General features: G+C 40.4%; 2 protein-coding genes and 1 pseudogene across 2 annotated transcripts; 1 reads left to right on the forward strand and 2 right to left on the reverse strand.

Annotated features, from left to right (window-relative positions):
• Nucleotides 1-243: 243 nt before the first annotated feature.
• LOC124970444 (olfactory receptor 15) lies at nucleotides 244-1182 on the reverse strand. The gene has a single exon (XM_047533796.1). The coding sequence runs from the start codon at nucleotides 1180-1182 to the stop codon at nucleotides 244-246; it is 939 nt and encodes a 312-aa protein (XP_047389752.1).
• A 232-nt stretch (nucleotides 1183-1414) lies between these two features.
• LOC124969958 (ras-related protein Rab-28-like) lies at nucleotides 1415-3204 on the forward strand (annotated as a pseudogene).
• Nucleotides 3205-19431: 16227 nt separating this feature from the next.
• Nucleotides 19432-21606, reverse strand: LOC124970419 (eukaryotic peptide chain release factor subunit 1-like). Its single transcript, XM_047533757.1, has one exon. It carries the CDS (start codon nucleotides 21603-21605, stop codon nucleotides 20358-20360), a length of 1248 nt encoding a protein of 415 aa, XP_047389713.1. The 5' UTR covers nucleotide 21606; the 3' UTR covers nucleotides 19432-20357.
• Between the last annotated feature and the right edge of the window lie 1328 nt (nucleotides 21607-22934).

The following is a 22934-nucleotide window of genomic DNA, read 5'->3' on the forward strand; positions in this document are numbered from 1 at the left end:
GTCAGTCCCTCTAAGCCTTTGACAACACATATCTGCCCTGCTATCTGTAGCCCACAGTAGGATTTCTGGTAAATATAGAATGTAGCAAATAACACTAACCACATACCAGCAGTTCAGCACTGTTGGGAACATGCCTTGTTTTACTGGGGTTAGTACTCCTCAGATTTGTCTGTCCAGAGAAATAATGAGAAAAAGTGTGCTGAGATGCAAAGGCAATAAATAACAAAGGAGTCTCCTCTTCTCTCAGCCAACTTCTCTTCCTTTCCCCAGCAGCCTTCTCAGGGATGCCTTCACCTCCTTATTCCTTAGAGTATATATGAGAGGATTCACCATGGGTGTGACCACAGAGTAGAAGAGGGAGATGAATTTGCCCTGGTCCTGGTTGCTGCTCTTAGCTGGAAGCAGATATCCATAGATGGCTGAGCCATAGAAGAGGAACACTACTACCAAATGGGAGAGGCATGTGTTGAAGGCCTTTTGCCGTCCCTCCACAGAGGGGATTTTCAGCACTGCCTGAGCAATGAAGCAGTAGGAGATCAGGATGATGCTCAGTGGGACTGCAGTGAAGAAGGTGCAGACACCATTGAGCACGGCCTCATTGAGACTTGTGTCTCCACAGGCCAACTTGATCATGGCGGGCACCTCACACAGGAAGTTGTCTACCCTCCGGTGTCCACAGAATGGGAGCTGCAGAGTGAATGTGGACTGGATTACAGAGTTGCCCAAGCCCCCCAACCAGCTAACAGCAGCCAGCAGCCAGCAGAGCCGAGGATTCATAATGGTTGTGTAGTACAGGGGCCAGCAAACTGCCACATAGCGGTCAAAGGCCATCACCACAAGTAGGATGCACTCAGTAGCCCCCAACCAAAGGAAAACATAGAGTTGGGTCACACAGCCACCATAGCTGATGGTCTTATCTGGGCCCCATAAATTGATCAGCATTTGGGGGACTGAGCTGGTTGTAAAGGCAAGGTCCAGGGAGGAGAGGTTGCTGAGGAAAAAGTACATGGGTGTGTGTAGCCGGGCATCAAGGCGGGAAAGCAGGATGATGGTTGAGTTCCCCACAAGGGTCAGCAGGTAGGAGAAGAGGATCACTAGGAAAAAGATCTTCTCCAGCTGGGGATGGTCAGAGAGACCCATCAGAATGAAGCCCTCTGAGGAGCTGTTGCTGCCTCTTTCCATCACTGGCTGGCTCCAGTCACTGGAGGACTCTGTTCAGGGAAAACTGCTGGGAGAAAAGCAAGGGGAGAAGAAGCTACTGGTGAGTCTGCTCAGGAAAGTTCCAGTGGTTATCTGGGCTCTACAGTTACATGCCAACCCAACGTCTATGATTGCAGACTAAAATCCTCAATTGAGATTAAAGTCCTCAATAACTGTCAGTCACATCTGAAAGTCAAAATGAGCTGGCCCAGACATGAGGACAGAACAAGGTTAGGGCTCTTCAGTTCAGAGCGGTGGTCAGGACACATCAGAGGAAACTGTTACATGTCGAGATCCTCAGAATAAAAATTTCCCCAGCCAAGTTTTGATAGGCTCTGGGAAGGGGAAGCAGATGCACTGAATTTGGAAAAGATCCCCAGAAGTGTCTGATAGATTTCCTTTCCTCTCTTGGATATCCCTCTCATCTCAGGTGAAAAATCCTGATCTAAGGCTGGCAAGATGGCACCCGGAGAGTGAGTCTCCCTGGATTCCTCCTGCGCCTGTGGAGACTCCGGGGCGGGGTCGCCCTTCATCACCTCCCTTTCTCCTCTCCCCGGCCCCCAGAGGCCTCCTGCTTCCCTTCCTCCCTCCACCTCGGGGGTGGACCAGGTTCTCCGGACACCACGTCGGACTCCGAGGAGGAGAGCCAGGACCCGCAACTGAAAATCGTCGTGCTGGGGGACGGCACCTCCGGGAAGACCTCCTAAGCTACGTGTTTTGCTCAAGAAACTTTTGGGAACAGTACAAGCAAACTATAGGACTGGATTTCTTTTTGAGAAGGATAACACGGCCAGGAAACTTGAATGTTACTCTTCAAGTTTGGGGTATAGGAGGGCAGATGATAGGAGGAAAGATGTTGGATATATATATCTATGGAGCACAGGGAATCCTCTTGGTATATGATATTACAAATTATCAAAGCTTTGAGAATTTAGAAGATTGGTATACTGTGGTGAAGAAGGTGAGTGAAGAGTCAGAAACTCAGCCTCTGGTTGCTTTAGTGGGCAATAAAATTGATTTGGAGCATATGCGAACAGTAAAACCTGAGAAACATTTACGATTTTGCCAGGAAAATGGTTTTAGTAGCCACTTTGTCTCAGCCAAGACAGGAGACCCTGTCTTCCTATGCTTCCAGAAAGTTGCTGCTGAAATCCTTGGGATAAAATTAAACAAAGCAGAAATAGAACAGCCACAGAGGGTGGTGAAGGCAGATATTGTAAACTACAACCAGGATCCCATGTCAAGAACGGTCCCCCGGCCCCGGAGCTCCACGCGTATGCTGCAGTGTGTTCTCTCCCGTGCCGAAGCGCTGGCCGCCGCACGCTGAGTGGGCCTGGGCCTCTCGGAGCTTGCCTGTCAGTGACCGCGCTCCTCCCTGCTCGCTTCGTCTTTAAGTGCTGCCTCTCAGCCGCAGGCAGCGCCTTGGACTGGAAGGAATTCAGCTAGGAGACCACACACTTTGAAGTCAAAACGGAAAGCCCACTCTCTGGCATTGGACTGCTTCATTGGAAGGAGTGATGTTGGTTCTTTGTACCCTCACTTGTTTTTTCCCCAGTGTAAATTTTTTAACCAAATGTGAAAACTATCCACGTCTTGATCATCAGCCAGGATTTTGCCACAACACAGTTCCATTCTCTTATCTGAACTCACATGTGTCATAGTATACTTCAGAGTGCAAATACTGAAACAAGTCACACATTTTGCCTGCAGTTCCTTAAGAAGGCATTCTTTTGCTGTCTGTTGAAGTGAAAATATGTAAAGCTGTACCTAACTGAAAATGCTTGAAATAAGGCTGTAATAGAAATATTTTTTCATTTTTTAAAAAGGGGCCTAAATTGTTTATACTATAGTTTGTAACTCACAAAGCAGTGCGTATATGATATTGTATTTTATTACCGTATCATGGTGTATTATATTATGCTCAGCCTAGATAGCTTTATGAATTTTAATAAGTGTTCAGCTGATGCTCCACATGGAATTTTCCCTACAAAGTGTATAAGAGTACTCCAGAATGAGTTATAACATCCTGTTAGATCATTGTGGATCAGACTGTACCTGATGTTCAGATGTTTTCTCTCACAAATAAATTTATTTAAATTAAATTTTTAAAAACTTAAAAAAAATCCTGATCTAGAAAGATGAATTTGGAGGAAAAACATGATGAATCTATAAAATCATGAAAAGACTGGCAACATTCACCAAATACAGAAGACACGAATGTACGAGTTAAAGGAGGCAAATGTAGAACAAACTTCACATAAGTTTAAGTGGAACAGGTTGAAGATATAAACAGGGATAACCCACAAAGGAGTTAAATTACCAATACATATCCATAATTAATAAGGGAAACCAGAATGTGTCAGAGGAAATTCCTGACCTTTTGCCATGCATGACGGCTGTGCCCACCTGTAAACCATGAAGTACTTCTTAATGTCTCACAAACACGCTCTTGTTAACAATGGACCAATTACCATCTCTTTCCTTGGACAGGATATAGGCTTTCCTGAAGATCAAAAACCAAGGTCCTTCCTCTTCTTTTGACTAACAGATTAATCTGAAAAGAAAACAAATAGTTTTGGGATCCTTTGGATACTGACAACTGGGAAGGAATGCTGTTTATTTTTCTGCACTATAGTCCAAAGACAAGAGATGCTACTTAAAGCCCATGTGCAGTTGCAATTAGCTACTTCTGTTATACCAGGCAGGGACCACTTAACCATACCTTTTTGCTAAAGACCCCAAGAATTGTCCTTTTTGTCAACATGCAACAAAAATATTAGAGATCCTGATGCTAGAATCAACTGGCATTGAGGAAGGAAATTCCTTTTTTTTTTTTTTTTTTTGGTATTGGGGATTGAACCCAGGGGACCCAGGGGCACTTAACTACTGAACCACATCCCCAACCCTTTTTTCTATTTTATTTAGAGACAGGGTTTCACTGAGTTGCTAAGTGCCTTGCTAAGTTACTGAGGCTGGCTTTAAACTCTTGATCCTCCTGCCTCAGCTTCTTGAGCCGCTGGGATTACAGGCATGTGCCACTGTTCCTGGCAGGAAATTCCCTTTCAGTGTCTGTTTTTAGGTCAGGAGTGGAGTGCTCCCCAGAGTCAGGGATAATGAGGATGACAGAGGGTATTCCAACCCTCCCTATTACCCCTCTTTAATACCTCAGGAAGAGGGAATTGCTTATTCTTTTCATCTAGGACCAAGAGAGCCAGGGACTAACTTACCAACCTTATAATCAACTTGTCTTTCTGTTCTGAAGTTTCTGCTGATGCCTGTCTTACTAATCGCTGCTGGTGGAAGTGCTCAGCCCCTCGATCCCTGTAGAGGAAAACAGGCACTGCTGCCCATCCTCCCAAGTTGTTCCGTCTGCAGGCTTGTGCTCCGCGGCTCTTCAGCAGTGCCAGTTCCTTTCAGTCCCTGCTCTGGGTCTCGCAGTTTGTAACTCAGGAATAAACACACCAAAATGGAAAAGGAAAGGCTGTTACTAGGGTGGAGAAGCTGCTCCACAAGTTCTAGAGGAAGCGTCAGACCAGTTGGGTTCCTGGCGTGAGCTTGAGCAAACACGACCGTGACTTCAAGCTTATATTCACCAACCCTACTGACTGCTCAGGGTCTTTTCTTTCCCGTGAAATTTCCTGGTTCTCTCTAGTAATCTGGGAGTGTCCAATTAACCTGGAAGCATTGGCATTTTGGGAAGAGTCCAACCAGGCGACACTGAACCCTCCATCCTTCAAGCACCGGCAATTGACAGTGCAGTTGGGCACGGAAGCCCAGGGTGGAGGATCTTTAGGAATCACTCTCCTGACACACAGGTGGCTCTGACCTCTACCTGTCTGCACATCTAGTTTGGAAGTTTGGGATGTTGAGAGAAGCAACCAAGATCTGCTTCTTCAAGAGAACCCTGGATTTTGTAATTTCCTGCTTTGATCAGTTGCCCACCCATTTCTCCCCTAAATGTTGCACTCCCAATTTCCCACTTGTGGATTAACCACAGCAAATCAACCATGTGGGCCTGACTCTGTTGTTCCAGAGGTTGCTCCAGGGCAGTCAGCACCCCTGTATGTGTGTGCATGTCCTCAGAATTCAAACCTTCTTTTAATGTTAGCCTGACAAAAAAGACAATCAGAATCACTGAAAATCAAAATCCAACCAACCAACCAACCTAATCCTGAATTTCTGGTACTAGTGGGGAAGTTTGCAGGTACATTTTGTTTGTAAATATTTAATTTACTTGTGGGATGGTTGATGGTGGTATCTCCAGTAGCTTAGTTTGTGCCTGTCTTGAATATAAAGTCTGAGTTAATATTTTCTCCAATTGGTGAGAACTGGAGATATGACTTTCAAAATATGTTACTATGTTATGTGGCAGCAAGGCAGGCATGAATGACAAAATAAAACACAGACTTTGTCTAGAAGGATAAAATCTGAGTTAGGAACAATCAAAACCACTTCAACCAGAAAGACTTAAGGTACTAGGCAAAGAGAACAGGAATTCTCTGAATGAGAATGAGAGATGGGGGCATTTGAATCCTAAAAGAGGTCAACAATTGAAGCCCAACAAGTGAAAAAAAGTTCACAAATCATAGTAAACATGTGGAAATGACTCTTCCCAAGAAGCAATGCAGTTTAAAAACATTAAAATATAAGAAACAATTATTTGGGGAAATTAAGGGAATCAAAGCTGTGGGGACTCTAAGTTTTATTTGCATCAGGAAAGACAGCCATGCTCCATTAAAACATGTCTTCTGATTCTCAGAAAAAGAACCCTGGCTGAAGGGACCATGGGCCAGTCCAGGTGGCAGCACTACGGAGTACGAGATCTTACAAAGTAGAAAGGACTAAATGCACCATGGCATATCAAATAAATGCAAGCATGCAATATCACAAACTCAGAATGCAAAGGTCTGGATAAACTCTGGTTTTCCAGGAATAGGTTTCAGGGTACATTTGTCTGTAAGCTGTAGACAATTTGCAATGGGTGTTGCGAAGAGAAAACAGAGCATCCAGTACGTTCTGCTGTGTAGTGTGCTTTAGCAACAATGACTCAGTGAGACCTGATTTGGCCAATATTCAGAAAAGAATATTGAGAATGAAGATTTTGAGAGAAGAGGAAATGGGAGGAAATAGGTCCTATGGGGGGAAAAAAAGGCCAAAATATGAGGCTTCTTGAAGTGGTTAAAGGAAGGGGTTTTTCCTTCCAGGTAATGTTTTCAGTGTTCTGATATGATTTAAACACCAGCGCTTACTGGAAACAAATGAAAAAAAAAAGTTAAAAGCAGAAGGTGCTACACAACTTTGTGAGATTTTGACTTGGTAACGTAATGGTAAATTCTTTCTGCTTGGGAATTGGCTTGCCTGTAGGCACTGCACTCTCTTAAGATCATTTATTTGCGTGAGGATACTGTTCCTAGGCAGGGCTGTGCATACAAAAGGATTTTTTTTGGGTTTCATTTTCTTTTGGTGTTGCAGATTGAACCCAGGGGCATATCATGAGCCACATCCCCAGCCCTTTTTACTTTTCATTTTGAGACAGGGTCTTGCTAAATTGCTGAGGCTGGCCTCAAACTTGTGACCTCCTGCCTTTGCCTCCAGAGTTGCTGGGATTACAGGTATGCACCACTGTGCCAGGCTAGTGGGGTTTTAAAATCAGATAAAGAAATACCCATCTTGTCTCCTGGATCATCTTACAAATGACTTTTGTTAAGGGGTTCTTAACACTATTGATATAAAACTTCCTTTTGCTTGTTGAAAATTTTTTCTTCCAATTTGGCCTCTTTGCTGATGTCGAGGGTCATGAGTCTATTCGAGCTTGGAATTCTAATATCACGTGGCCCTGCCTTGCTCCTAAAGGAAGAACACAAAGCAGAACCTTTGAAAGGCCTTTAACACTCCCCTTTCTCTTTCCTTTCCCTGTATTTCTCCCTTTGCCTCTCTCTTTTATTCTTTCTATTCTTCAATAATAAAGCCTAGAAGTGTTTATGGAACTTACCTTTGGCTTCAGGACTCCCCCATTGTTCCTCTGCCCAGTACTTGGTAGAATGAGAGGGCAAGCGTAGGGCTGGGAAGCAGGTGTTGTGGGCACTGCCCTCCCGTGCCGAGCAGCTGGTTTTTAACCTGTTGCTGGTCCTGACCCTGGGAGCAACCTGGGTCTGCCAACCAAAGGCCTGGCTCTCAGGCTGATGCAGCAAGGCCCAAGGGGGATGTCAGCCTTCTCACCCCCACCAGCACTTAGCACAAAGGGCCCTTGTGGCCAGGACACGAGTGGTGTCCCTGAAGAACCCACTTTGTCTTCTACTTGGACTCCCTGCCTGAACACAGAGCACTAATTGAACTAGAAGTAAGGATAGTTGCATTCATTAAATAATTTCTGTTTATATAATTTTATCCTTTTTGCCTGCTTTCATGTTTGCTAACTTAATTCTTGAAACACTTTACACAGCAGAGGGGTCAAGTCTATTACCCCGCATGCACAGAAGTAGACCAAACATGAAGTGACCACGTGACCTGACTGGTGTTAAGCATGTGTGGCCCAGAGATGGCTCTTCGCACCAGGCAGGAGCCGGCTGTCCCGTACAAAGGAAGAGACTGTTTTGACTCTTCATCTGTGAGATATTTCTTTGAATTTTAGTTCATTGGGGGGTGGTGAGGGCAGAGAAAGGAAAGCATTTATCTCTGGTCCTAACAGAATCCATAAATAGGGGCAGGAACCTTAGATGCTATCATACTGTTCTGTATAAAAAGCAAATTTACAACTACTTCTAAATAAATGCATAGGAGGTAGCTAGCAATCTGGTAGGTCATTATATATTACAGAAAATGAGTAATCCCCTACATAGCTGACTTAGAAACCTCATTCATTCAAGAAATGGATACTGACCTGAGGATGTAGCTCAGTGGTAGACTCTAGATGTGGGAGACCCTGGGTTCAATCCCCAGCACAGAACAAACAAACAAAAACTGGACCATAAGCATCTACAAGATTGGCCTGACCCTTGCCCAGTGGGCCTCTCCTTCCGATGGGCCATCTCCCGTGATGGCAAGCACTACCTGGCGGCTTGTGCTGCATGCCAGACACTGCACTCAGCGGTTCACAAACATGATCACGACCACCATTCAGGTAGATGCTATTCTTCCTGTTTTACAAGAGAGGAACTAAGGTTGAGAGGTGTTAACTAACTTGTCCAAAGGCAAAAGGATAGCACCTGGCAGAACCTCTAATAGTGGGTCTGTTTTGACTCCAAATCCATACGGAGGAGAGACTGGAGAAGCTCCATGTCCACCAGCTGAGGAAATTCAGCAAATCATGGCACTTCTGTGGGATCCTGCACACATTGTTGTCATTGGTTCCTGCAAGACTTCTCTTATTTAAACATTTTTATGTAATTTTCCTACTTTATTCCCAATCCCGGTCGTAATCTTCTGTGCACTCCAATAGGTACCTACTTAATGTAATTAGCATATTAGTATTTGGATATATATGGTATCCTTATAAAATATAAAATACTGATTTGTGCAGGCAAATTTTAAAATTTACTTCAGTGTACTGTGCCATAGTTCTTTCTATTTCTTTCCTTTTAATGCCCTTTTCATAATTTTTCACTTTGTTTTAAGACATCTATGTTGTTATGTATGCATTCGGTGTTTATAAAGGTAAATATACACCTATTATATTTTATTTATCTATCCCATTAGGGGAAAACATACAGCTTGCCTTTAATTTCTAGTTACTACAGACAGTACTGTAGCAAAGATTCACACATGTAGGAGAAGAAGCCCATGAAAACCTCTCAGGGATGGAGCTACAGAACCCTGATGATGTAGATGAGAAACCTGCATCTAGGGGCAAAGTCAGGGAAAAGAGAATGTGCTTGAGATCTGGAAGACAGAATCAGATTTCCCAACCTCACACAGGAGGAAGTGAGGGGAAAAAACTTGGCAATCCCCATGAGGAAGCAGCAAGAGAAAGGAGCAACCACAAGTTCAGACTTCAGGTGTGTGAGGTCCAGAAGGCCGGGCATGCAGCCTAGACTGGAGAGTGAATCTGAGCAGAGTCATTCCAGGTGCCAGGAGATGTGCACAAAACCTACAGAAGGATGAGGACACAGGATGCACCAAGAAAATAAGAAGCAGAAGTTGTCAGGACAGTGAAGATATTTGCCAATGAAATTTAAGAGTGAAAAAATATTAAAAAGTTAGTTTAGTGATAAACTTTTAGTATTTTTTTGATACCAGTATAAAAGTGAATTCTGTAAATAACGATATGGGTGTGTTTATGGGAAGAGAGCTCAGACTTTTCAGGCTCTGGTTTGTCTTTAGAACCCTGCATGGGGTTCACAAGGGGCATTGCTGGCCAGTACCTGAGTCATAACAATTTATGTCTGGGGCAGGCGGCAAATCATGCTTCCTCTGTGTTGCACAATGAAGTCCTGCTTCATTCATAAAAAAAAAAAAGATTCACATATATATATTCCGCTATGGGCTGGATCTGCAGATTCTAACATACAAGAATGTCCTGGGCCTATGGTGAAGAGGTGAAAGCTACAGAACAATGTGCCATGTGTGATCTCATTTTTTGAGGAATAATTGTGTGCAAATACATACCTTTGTGTGCAAAGAGGAGTCTGGAAAGAAAGATAACAAGCAAGGGGATAATATATTTGTGAGTCACTTGCAATTCCACATCAACGTCATGATTAGCTTTTCCATTTCTACAAAAGAAACTATTAGGATTTTGATAGGGGTTATGCTGTATCTTTAGATTGTTCTAGAGAGTACTGCCATCTTTACAATATTGAATCTTTCAATTCATGAACATAAGATGCCATTCTATTTATTTTGGTCTTCAATTTCTTCCAGTAATGTTTTATAGTTGTCAGCGTACAATTATTACACCTTCTTGAATTTATTCCCAAATCTCTTATTATTTTTTGATATTGTAAGTGAAATTATTTCTTAATTTCCTCTTTGTATTGCTCATTGCTGGTATATTTGTGTACAATGAATCAAAATGCAGTCTGTAAAAAATCAAAAGATAAATTTAAAAAATTAAAAAATAGTGTTGGGGATATAGCTCAGTTGGTAGAGTGCCTTTCTTGCAAGCACAAGTCCCTGGGTTTAAATCCCCAGCGCTGCAAAAAAAATTTTTTTTAAATAAAAAAATGGCTGGTTTTAGTATATTGATTGCGCAACAGGCAACTTTGCTGAATTCAGTTATTACTCTAATAGTTGAGTTTTTGTGAATTCTTGGAATTTTTTATATTTAAGTTCATTTCCTCTGTAAATAGAGAAGGTTTTGTACCTTCCTTTTGGTTGATTTTTGTTTCTTTTTATTACCTAACTGCTCTGGCTAAACTTTCAGTAAAATGTTGACTTGAAATGATAAAAGCCATCTTCTAGTTTTGTTCTCGATATTGGGGAAAAAGCTTTCAGTCTTTCATTATGAAGTATGGTGTTAGCTGTGCATTTTTCATAAGTGTTCTTTACAATGTTGAGATTTCTTTCTATTTTCAGTCTACTGAATATTTTTTTTTAATCATGGAAAGGTGCTGGATTTTGTCAAAAGGGTTTTATACATACATTAAGTTGATCATGTGGTTTGGTTCTTTTGTTCGATCAATATGTTATACTGTACAGATTGATTTTCATATAATGAACCATTATTTCTTTGCTGAGGTAAATTCTATTTGTCATGATGCATAATCACTTTAATAAACTTCTGGATTAAGTTTGATAGTGTTTTTTTGAGGATTTTTGCATCTATAGTAAAGGGGATATTGGCCTTTAGGGGGTAGTTTTGTTTTCTTGTGATGACTTTGTCTTTATTATCAGAGTAATGCTGGCCTTGTAGATTGAGTTAGAAAGTGTTTCTGTCTTCTTTGATTTTTTGAAAGATTGGAGAAGTTTTGGTATTCTTTTAAAATGTTTTGTAGAATTCACCAGTAAAGTCAATGGGTCTTAGGCTTTATTGGAAGGCTTTTTACATTTTTCTTGTGACAAATATGTTCAGATTTTTCTATTTTTTCTTCAGTTTTGGTATTTTTTTCTAAGAATTTTTGCTTTTCATCTAGTTACCAATTTATTGATGTGCAGTTGTTCATAGTACTGTCTTATTATCTTTTTTGAGGCGGGGCACTGGGGATTGAACCCAAGGGCACTTTACCACTGAGCTGCAGGCCAAGCCCTTTTTAGTTTTTTATTTGAGACAGGTTCTCACCAAGTTGCTTAGGAGCTGGCTAGTTTCCTGAGGCTGGCTTCTAACTTGCTTGCTTCAGCATCCTGAGTTGTTGAGATTAGGTATGCACTGCTGCATCTGGCATTTTTTTTTTTGAGACTAGGTCTTGCTATGTTGTTCAGGCTGGTCTCTAACTCCTAGGCTCAAGCAATCCTCTTGCATCAGTCTCCCAAGTACCTGGGACTACAGGTACATGCTACTTTGCCTGGCTCTTATAATCCCTTTTATTTCTGTAACATTTAAGGCTATAGAATTCTCTCTGAGCACTGCTTTTTATACATCAAATAAAATTTGGAATAGTGTGTTTTTCTTTTCACTCATGTATATTCATTTTCTTATATTTCTTCTTTCACTCATTGGTCATTTAAAAGTGTGTTATTTAATTTCCATTATTTGTAACTATCTGGATTTACTTATGTTATTTATTTCTAATTTCATTCCACTGTGGTCAGAATACAATTTACTAAAATTCACTGAGTCTTGTTTTGTGGCTTAACATATGGCTCATCCTTAAGAAAAAATGTGTATTTTTCTAGTTGGATTTTATTGCTGTTCAAAAACTCTGTATGCTTGTTGATCTTCTGTCTGAATGTTTTATTACTAAAAGTGGGGTTTCCAACTATTATTGTAGAACTTTTTCTCTCTTCAATATTGTCAGTTTTTCTGCTAAAGTACAAGAAATAATACTAAGAATTAATAAATGGGATGGTATCAAATTAAAAGTTTCTGAACTGCAAAGGAAATGATAATGTGAAGACAGAGCCCACAGAATCTGTGCTACCTATCCTTCTGACAAAGGATTAATATCCAGAATATATGAAGAACTGAAAAAACATAACACCAAATAACAAATAACCCAATTAGAAAATGGGCAAATGCACTAAACAGACACTTCTCAAAAGAAGAAATACATATGGCCACAACATATGAAAAATTTCCAAAATCTTTACCAATTAGGGAAATGCAAATCAAAACTACACTGAGATTCCACCTCATTCCAGTTAGAGTGGCAGCCATCAAGAATACAAAGAATAATCCCAATGATGTACCTTACAGAAATAGAGCAAGCAATTATGAAATTCATCTGGAAGAATAAAAAACCCAGAATAGCTAAAGCAATCCTTGGCAGAAAGAGTGAAGCAGGGGGTATCACAATACCAGATCTTCAACTCTACTACAAAGCAATAGTAACGGCATGGTATTGGTACCAAAATAGAAAGGTGGATCAATGGTACAGAATAGAGGACACGGACACAAACCCAAATAAATACAATTTTCTCATACTAGACAAAGGGGCCAAAAATATGCAATGGAGAAAAGATAGCCTCTTTAACAAATGGTGCTGGGAGAATTGGAAATCCATATGCAACAGAATGAAACTAAACCCATATCTCTCACCATGCATGAAACTAAACTCAAAATGGATTAAGGACCTTGGAATCAGACCAGAGACCTTGCATCTTATAGAAGAAAAAGTAGGTCCAGAGCTTCAACATGTCAGCTTAGGACCAGACTTCCTCAACAGGACTCCCATAGCACAAGAAATAAAAGCAAGAATCAATAACTGGGATAGATTCAAACAAAAAGCTTTCTCTCAGCAATGCGAAGAAAGAGCCTACAGATTGGGAGAAAATCTTTGCCACTCATACTTCAGATAGAGCACTAATCTCCAGAATCTATAAAGAACTCAAAAAACTCTACACCAAGAATGCAAATAATCCAATCGACAAATGGGCTAAGGAAATGAATAGACACTTCACAGAAGATCTACAAGCAATCAACAAACATATGGAAAAATGTTCAACATCTCTAGTAATAAGAGAAATGCAAATCAAAACCACCCTAATATTCCATCTCACCCCAATTAGAATGGCGATTATCAAGAATACAAGCAACAACAGGTGTTGGCGAGGATGTGGGGAGAAAGGTACACTCATACATTGCTAGTGGAGCTGCAAATTAGTGCAGCCACTCTGGAAAGCAGTGTGGAGATTCCTTAGAAAACTTGGAATGGAATCACCATTTGACCCAGCTATCCCATTCCTTGGCCTATACCCAAAGGACTTAAAATCAGCATACTACAGAGATACAGCCACATCAATGTTCATAGCTGCTCAGTTCACAATAGACAGATTGTGGAACCAACCTAGATGAATGGATAAAGAAACTGTGGTATATATATACAATGGAATATTACTCAGCCATAAAGAATGATAAAATTATGGCATTTGCAGGCAAATGGATGAAATTGGAGAATATCATGCTAAGTGAGATAAGCCAATCTCAAAAAACCAAAGGATGAATGATATCGCTAATAAGTGGATGATGACACATAATGGGGGGTGGGAGGGGTTAGTGTTAGGGTTAGAGTTAGGGTTAGGGAGGAGGGCAAGAATGGAGGAAGGACTGTATAGAGGGAAAAGAGGGGTGGGAGGGGTGGGGGGAAGGGAAAAAATAACAGAGTGAATCAAACAACATTCCCCTATGTAAATTTATGATTACACAAATGGTATGCCTTTACACCATGTACAAACAGAGAAACAACATGTATCCCATTTGTTTACAATAAAAAAAAAGAAAAAAGAAAAAAAATACAAAGAATAATAAATGCTGGAGAGGACATAGAGAAAAAGGAACATTTTTACACTGTTGGTGGGACTGTAAATTTGTACAACCACTATGGAAACCAGTATGGAGGTTCCTCAAAAGACTAGGCATGTAACCACCCTATGGCCCAACTACACCTCTCCTCAGTACTTATCCTAAAGAATTAGTCATACCACAGTGATACATGCACACCCATGTTTATAGCAGCACAATTCACAATAGTTAAACTATGGAACCAAACTTGGTGTCTGTCAGTGGATGAATGGATAAAGAAAATGTGGTGTATACACAATGAAGTTTTATTCAGCCATAAAGAAGAATGAGATTGTTGGCAGCAGGAAAATGATGGAACATGAGAACATTATGTTAAGTGAAATAAGCCAAACTCAGAAGATCAAGGGCATATGTTTTCTCTTATATGTGGAGTTAGAAAGGAAAAAGTAAAAGAAAGATGTTGGGGGAACATCATGAAAATCAAAAGAGGGAGGAAAGGGGGTATACTAGGGAATGATATTGGCTAAATTATATTATTATATTGTGTGCATGTAAAATATGTAACATAAATTCCATCATATGTACAACTATAATGCAACTATAAAATTATGAAAAAAAGAAATTTTTTGAGTCAGTTTTTGCCTCACATTTTCTGGTTGTGTCATTAGATGTGTATGTTTTTAATTGTTACGACTTTAACTGATCCTACTATGGTTTGACTATGTCCCCCAAAGTTCATTTGTGGGAGACTTCTTCCCCAATGCAGTATACTTGGTAGGTAAGGCCTAAAGAGAGGTGTTTGGGTCATAGGAATACTTCCTTCAAGAATGAATGGAAGAACTACCCTAAGATTCCATCTCACCCCAATTAGAATGGCGATTATCAAGAACACAAGCAACAATAGGTGTTGGTGAGGATGTGGGGGAAAAGGTACACTCATACATTGCTGGTGGGGTTACAAATTAGTGCAACCATTCTGGAAAGCAGTATGGAGATTCCTCAGAAAGCTTGGAATGGAACCACCATTTGACCCAGCTATCCCACTCCTCGGTTTATACCCAAAGGACTTAAAATCAGCATACTACAGAGATGCAGCCACATCAATGTTCATAGCTGCTCAATTCACAATAGCCAGACTATGGAACCATCCTAGATGTCCTTCAATTGATGAATGGATAAAGAAACTGTGGTATATATATACAATGGAATATTACTCGGCTATAAAGAATAATAAAATTATCGCATTTGCAGGCAAATGGATGAAATTGGAGAATATCATGCTAAGTGAGATAAGCCAATCTCAAAAATCCAAAAGACGAATGATCTCACTGATAAGTGGATGATGACACATAATGGGGGGTGGTAGGGGGGCAAGAATGGAGGAAGGAGGGACTGTATAGAGGGAAAAGAGGGGTGGGAGGGGTGGTGGGGAAGGGAAAAAATAACAGAATGAATCAAACAACATTACCCTGTGTAAATGTATGATTACGCAAATGGTATGCTGTTACTCCATGTACAAACAGAAACAACATGTATCCCATTTGTTTACAATAAAAATAAAAGAATGAATGGAAGGCTGGGCACAATGGTGCTCACCTGTAATTCCAGCAACTTGGGAGACTGAGGCAGGAGGGTTGTGAGTTCAAAGCCAGCCTCAGAAAAAGTGAGGTGCTAAGCAACTCATTGAGACCCTGTCTCTAAATAAAATACAAAATAGGACTGGGGATGTGGCCCTGAGTTCAATCCCTGGTACCCGTCCCAAAAAAAGAATGAATGTCAGGCTGGGGTTGTGGCTCAATGGTACAGCGCTTGCCTAGTCTATGTGAGGCACTGAGTTTGAACCTCGAAACCTTTGAACCTTTTGCACCACATAAAAATAAATAAATTAAATAAAGGTATTATATCCATCTACAACTAAAAATTTTTTTAAGTAATGAATGGATTCAAGCTGTTTTCATAGGAGTGCGTTCTGTATGAAACAAGTCTGGCCCCCTTTTGCACTCTCTCATTCTCTTCTTTATCTTTTGTCCCTTCTCTTTTCTGTCCTCCTTTTTTTTGTGGCACTGGAGACTGAACCCGGGGATGCTCTACCACTGCACTACATTCCCGACCCTCTTAATTTTTGCTAGGTTGCTCAGATTGAACTCAAACTTGTGATCCTCCTGCCTCAACCTCCTGATCTCCTCCTTCCCCTCCTCCTCCTTCTTCCTTCTTCTTCCCCTCTCCCTTGTTCCCTTTCTCCATTCTCCCTCTCCTCTGTCTCTTGCCTTTCTTCCTTCTGCCATGGGATGATGTGACAAGAAGGCCCTGACCAGATGCTGGTCCCTCAGTCTTAAACTTTCCAACCTTCAGATCAGGAACCAATAAATTTCTGTTTATTATAAATTATTCATGGGCTGGGGTTGTGGCTCAGTGGTAGAGTACTTGCCCAGCACGTGTGAGGCACTGGGTTTGATTCTCAACACCACATATAAATAAATAAAATAAAGGTCCATCAACAACTAAAAAATATTAAAAAATAAATTATTGGAGTAAGATGGAATCTCAGAGTTGTTTTTGTTTGTTTTTGTTTTGAATGGAAGAAAATATTTTATTTATTTATTTTATCGTAAACAAATGGGGTACAATTTGTTTCTCTGGTTGTACATGAAGTAGAGGTGTACCATTTGTGCAATCATACATTTACATAGGGTAATGGTGTTTGATTCATTCTGTTAATTTTTTCTTCCCCCCACCCCTCCCACCCCTCTTTTCTCTCTATACAGTCCCTCCTTCCTCCATTCTTGCCTCCCTCCCAACCCCCATTATGTATCATCATCCACTTATCAGCAAGATCATTCACCCTTTGGTTTTTTGAGATTGGCTTATCTCACTTAGCATGATACTCTCCAATTTCATCCATTTGCCTGCAAATGCCATAATTTTATTATTCTTTATGGCTGAGTAATATTCCATTGTATATATACCACAGTTTCCTTATCCATTCATCTGTTGAAGGACATCTAGGTTGGTTCCACAATCTGGCTATTGTGAATTGAGCAGCTATGAACATTGATGTGGCTGCATCTCTGTAGTATGCTGATTTTAAGTCCTTTGGGTATAGGCCTAGGAGTGGAATAGCTAGGTCAAATAGTGGTTCCATTCCAAGTTTTCTAAGGAATTTAGAGTTGTTTTAATTTGCATTCCCCTAATTACTAGAGATGTTGAACAGTTTTTCATATATTTATTAATCACCTGTATGTCTTCTTCTGTAAAGTATCTGTCCAGTTCCTTGGCCCATTTATTGATTGGGTTCTTTGTAGTTTTGGTGTAAAGTTTTGTAAGTTCTTTATAAATTTTGGAGATAAGTGCTCTATCTCAAGGGTGTGTGGAAAAGATTTTCTCCCATTCTGTAGGCCCTCTCTTCACATTATTGATTATATCCTTTGCTGAGAAAAAGTTTTGTAGTTTGAGTCCACCCCATTTATTGATTCTTGCTTTGACTTCTTGTGCTTTGGGAGTCTTTTTGAGGAAGTCTGATCCTAAACCAACATGATGACGATTCGGGCCTACTTTGTCTTACTCTAATTAAAATGACTATTATCAAGAACATAAACAATAATATATGTTGGCATGGATGTGGGGAAAAAGGCACACTCATACATTGCTGGTGGAGTTGCAAATTGGTGCAGTCACTCTGGAAAGCAGGGTGGAGAATCCTCAGAAAACTCAGAATGGATAACAGTTATATAATGGGGATGGGAGGCATGGGGAGTGAGAGAAGAATGGAGAAACTGTGGATTATGTAAAAGGAAATGAGAGGGGGGTATGAAAATGGTGGAATGAGACAGACATCATTACCCTATGTACATGTATGATTACATTAATGGTATGAATCTACATTGTGTAAAACCATAGAAACGAAATGATGTACCCCATTTGTGTACAATGAATCAAAATGCAGCCTGTAAAAAGTTAAAAAATAAATAAATAATTAAAAATAATCATTCATTCTGATCTCTCATAACAGCACATATTAGACTCAAATGCACACTTTTATCAATACATAATGTGCCCATAGCACAAGAAATAAAAGCAAGAATCAACAACTGGGATAGATTCAAACTAAAAAGCTTTCTCTCAGCAAAGGAAACTATCAGCAATGTGAAGAGAGAGCCTACAGAGTGGGAGAATATCTTTGCCACTCATACTACAGATAGAGCGTTAATTTCCAGAATATATAAAGAACTCAAAAAACTCTACACCAAGAATACAAATAATCCAATCAACAAATGGGCTAAGGAAATGAACAGACACTTCACAGAAGAAGATCTACAAGCAATCAACAAACATATGGAAAAATGTTCACCATCTCTAGTAATAAGAGAAATGCAAATCAAAACCACCCTAATATTCCATCTCACCCCAATTAGAATGGCGATTATCAAGAACACAAGCAACAATAGGTGTTGGCGAGGATGTGGGGAAAAAGGTCCACTCATACACTGCTGGTAGGGTTGCAAATTAGTGCAACCACTCTGGAAAGCAGTATGGAGATTCCTCAGAAAGCTTGGAATGGAACCACCATTTGACCCAGCTATCCCACTCCTCGGTTTATACCCAAAGGACTTAAAATCAGCATACTACAGAGATACAGCCACATCAATGTTCACTGCTGCTCAATTCACCATAGCCAGGTTGTGGAACCAACCTAGGTGTCCTTCAATTGATGAATGTATAAAGAAACTGTGGTATATACATACAATGGAATATTACTCAGTCATAAAGAGTGATAAAATTATGGCATTTGCAGGCAAATGGATGAAATTGGAGAGTATCATGCTAAGTGAGGTAAGCCAATCTCAAAAAACCAAAGGATGAATGATCTCGCTGATAAGCAGATGATAACATATAATGGGGGGGTGGGAGGGGTTAGCATTAGGGTTAGGTTTAGGGTTAGGGTTAGGGAGAGGGGCAAGAATGGAGGAAGGAAGGACTGTATAGAGGGAAAAGAGGGGTGGGTGGGGTGGAGGTGAAGGGGGAAAAATGGCAGAATGAATCAAACAACATTGCCCTGTGTAAATTTATGATTACACGAATGGTATGCCTTTATTCCATGTACAGAGAATCAAAATGTATCCCATTTGTTTACAATAAACAAAATACATAATGTGCTTCTTTGTCTCATATAATTTTTTTTTTACTTAAGTTCTATCTTGTTTGATATTGGGATAGCCACCCCAGCTCTCTTTTGGTTGCTATTTGTGTGGAATATCTTTTTTCCATTCTTTCATTTTCAACCTGGGTCTTTAGATCTTAATTCAATCTCTTTTTTTAGTGGGGTGGGAGGGTCTACCAGAGATTGAACTCAGGGGCACTTAACCACTGAGCCACATCCCCCAGCCCTATTTCGTATTTTTTTTCCCACTAAAATTGTATGTTTTATTTCTCCCAATCCCAGCAATAGCACAGAAGCCCCATCATATCCATCCCAAACTGATCTCTAGTAGGCTAAGGGGACCCTTGTTAAAGCAAGTGATACAAAGGGCTCCCAAACGCTGGGCACAAATGCGTCTGCCAAAGAGATGAAAGTAAACAGTGCACTGGCCTCAATGCTTCGTGAGTCAGTTTGACTTTACAATGCAAACTGCATCCTTGAAACTGACAGTCTGGGGAGTGGGTGTGAGGGAGTGAGGTTGAAACTGCCTCCTACTAGCTCACCCTTTCAACATTAAACAGAGACCAAGAAAGAAATGGTTCCAACATTTCACCACATGTATTTCTTCTTATGCAGTCTAAGCTGAGAATGCCATGTAAATGGGTCACTGCGAAATGCAGCAATTTAATTTTTCTCCAATCAAAATAAGAAACAAACCAGTATGATCTCACTTCTATTAACTTTTGAAGGTTTACAGCAGTTAAAGTATTTTTGCTTCTATGTATGAAGGTTAAAAAAATCATTTTTTTTTTCATAAAATACAAGAGCAACCAATTCCACCATCGAGTAAAAGTAAAAACTGGGATTCTTTTTTAAATTAGTCCAAAGTGGCATTTAGGAACTTAGTTGTAGGCTGCTGCGCTGACACAATGACAAACCAATGTACAGGGTTGGGTCTGGTTTTGTTTCGGTTTTCTTTTCAGTATCCAATGCTCATGGATTAAGTTCTGGAAGTGTTCCAATTGTAAGGCAGGGATCTGTTTGGATTCCACCACGGGTATGCTCCTTGGGTTGGATGCTGGAGGGTGAGGCACGTTTTGCCGGACCCATGTCGACTACCTAGTAGTCATCAAGGTCAAAAAATTCATCGTCTCCTCCTTGGTATTCCATTCCCTGGAAATCTACTCAGTACCGCAAGATACCTCCAATTCCACCAAATCCTTTCACAAATTGGGATCCTTCTTGTGACTTATCTGTGACAATTTCCAATGTAGCTCCAAATTTTTTATAGTTATTAGCAAACCATTCCAAGAGGGGCATGCTCTCAATCAGCTCATGTTGCTGTCCTGTCTCTTTGTCTGTGAAATGAGATTTATCCTTCTCTTGTTCTGGAGTTAAATAGAGAATTTTCTCCTCTTCTGTGCCTTGGCAATGAAGAACGTATCTCATTATATCCAGATTTTCATAGACTATTAGAATCTCTACAGCGCCCATTTCCAAAGCCTTTAGTGTATCTTCAACACCAAAGCAGTACTTGCCCGTGTCCTGACTAATTTCATCAAAGTATCGTCCTATTAATTTCTTCTCTTGAATGAATTTCACGTTGGAGAGGACTTCAGTAGATAACTTAATAGCTTGGTTGAATCCATTTTCACCACCATAGGATATATCAACTAATTTTAAAACTTTTGATTGCAACCTCTGATCAAACATATCAGATTGACTTAGTTCAGTTTTAAAGTCAGCTGATCCAGCTAAAACGAGACCAGCCACATTCACTTTGTCCCCAGAAATAAACAGCTGCACAGCAGTCTCTGCTACTTTCCGAACATAGTTATGTTGTTTTTCCATTCTTAAACGGGCAAAACGCAAGGCTGACTGACCTCCTCTACCATGTTTCTTTGGGAGATCCACAGTGAATTTGTGCAAGACTTCTCTTGTGTTTCCTTGGAGTGTGCCAAAAAGTGCACCACTGCCATCTATTACAATGAAGCCAAATTTGCTGTCATCTGAAAGTAGTGCTGTAAGAGCCTCTGTGTGGAATTTGTTGTCACACAAATACAATGATGTATTAATTGGTTTGAAAGGTTCAAAATCAATGTTGACTTTCTTTTCCTTTCCTTCTTCTGTTACAATTGTTCCACAGTAAACAACCAGACCATTTGGAGGTACTTTGTTATAAAGTTTGAGTCTTTGTTGTACAGATGTAATGGCTCCCAGGACTGAAATGCGGTTTACTCGTGACTTAATGATAGATGCAGTTCCAAACTCATCTGCTAACATTTTTGCCACTTGTGAAAACTGGTCTTTGGGAGGAATGATCAATGATATCATGCTGGTGCCATTGCCGCGGGCCGCCTCCAAGCTCTTAATGAGCTTCTTGATCTTCCAGATCTCCACGTTCCTGTCAGCAGCACTGGGGTCGTCCGCCATCTTCTCGCCTCCTCCTCCCTAGAGCCTATTTCGTATTTTTATTAGAGACAGGTTCTCACTGAGTTTCTTACTGCCTTGCTTTTGTTGAGGCTGGCTTTGAACTTGCAATCCTCCTGCCTCAGCCTCCCAAACCCCTGGGATTATATGCATGTGCCACTGCACTGGCTCAATTCAATCTCTTTTATACAACAACAGAGGTTGAATTTTGTTTATAAAATCCATTCTGCCATTATTTACCTTTCAATTGAAGAATTTACTTCATTTACATTTAATGTGATTACTGATACAGAAGGAATTACTTTTGTTATTTGTTTTCTATATGTCTTGTATTTTTTGTTATTATTAATTAATTCCTCACTTACGGCTTTTTGTGTTTAATTGATTTTTTCTAATGTACTATTTTGAGTCCCTCATTATTTTTTACTGTATATTTTAGTCAGTGGTTACCATGGGAATCACAATTAACATCTTTATGCTTTTTTACTTTTGAGAAAATGCAGAGATGGTTTATTGCTTTGCTAGCAAAGGAGAAACATAGGGGACTCCTGTCCCAAAGGCTGTAATTCTGCCCATCAGGAGGAACAGGGTGATTTATAGAGGTTATTCAGAGAGAATAAGATTAGGGAGGAAAGATCAGGAAGGAGAAGATCAGGGAAAAAAGATCAGGGAGGGGAAGGTTAGGGAGAAAATCAGGGAGAAGGTCATGGAAAAGGTTGGGAAAAAGAGAAAACCATGTAAGTTTCAAAGCAATAAGAGATCTAGTCAAAGCATCATGTGAACACCTGTTACATTTCCCCACTGTCAATTTAAGCTTCCATTTCTATGGAAAGTGGGTGATAAGGTCTCCAAGCTACTTCCTGCTGAAAGGGGGCAAAGTTGGGGGAAGTACCCCAAAGTCCTTGTTCTCTATTAGGTGCAGCATGGACAGATAAGGGCACTCAGCTTCAGAGCAGTCCAGAGGTCCACAGAGGCAGGTGGCAGGTGACTGGTCAAGGCATACATAGGGCAGGATCATGATAAGACAAAATAAACTAGACAGGAAAGCATTACTCTCTTTTAAATAATTAGCACAAAACAGTTAGTATTTCAGCCAGTCTCTGAAAAACATGAGGACAGTAACTCATAATCTTATCAGTGAAAAACAGATCAAGTTCATTGATATAGGTGGTTAGGAAGATTTGTAGGTCTATGAAATCAGACTGAAATTATCTCAGGGCAAATTTGCAAATCTTGTCATTACTATTAGGCACTCTCACATAAGAACCCTTCCTTTATTGCCTCCAGATTTACTTACTTTTGGTAGCGCTTGTAAGGAATCCCATGGAAACC

This window comes from Sciurus carolinensis, chromosome 18 (assembly GCF_902686445.1).
Source record: "Sciurus carolinensis chromosome 18, mSciCar1.2, whole genome shotgun sequence".
NCBI classification, from domain to species: Eukaryota; Metazoa; Chordata; class Mammalia; order Rodentia; family Sciuridae; genus Sciurus; species Sciurus carolinensis.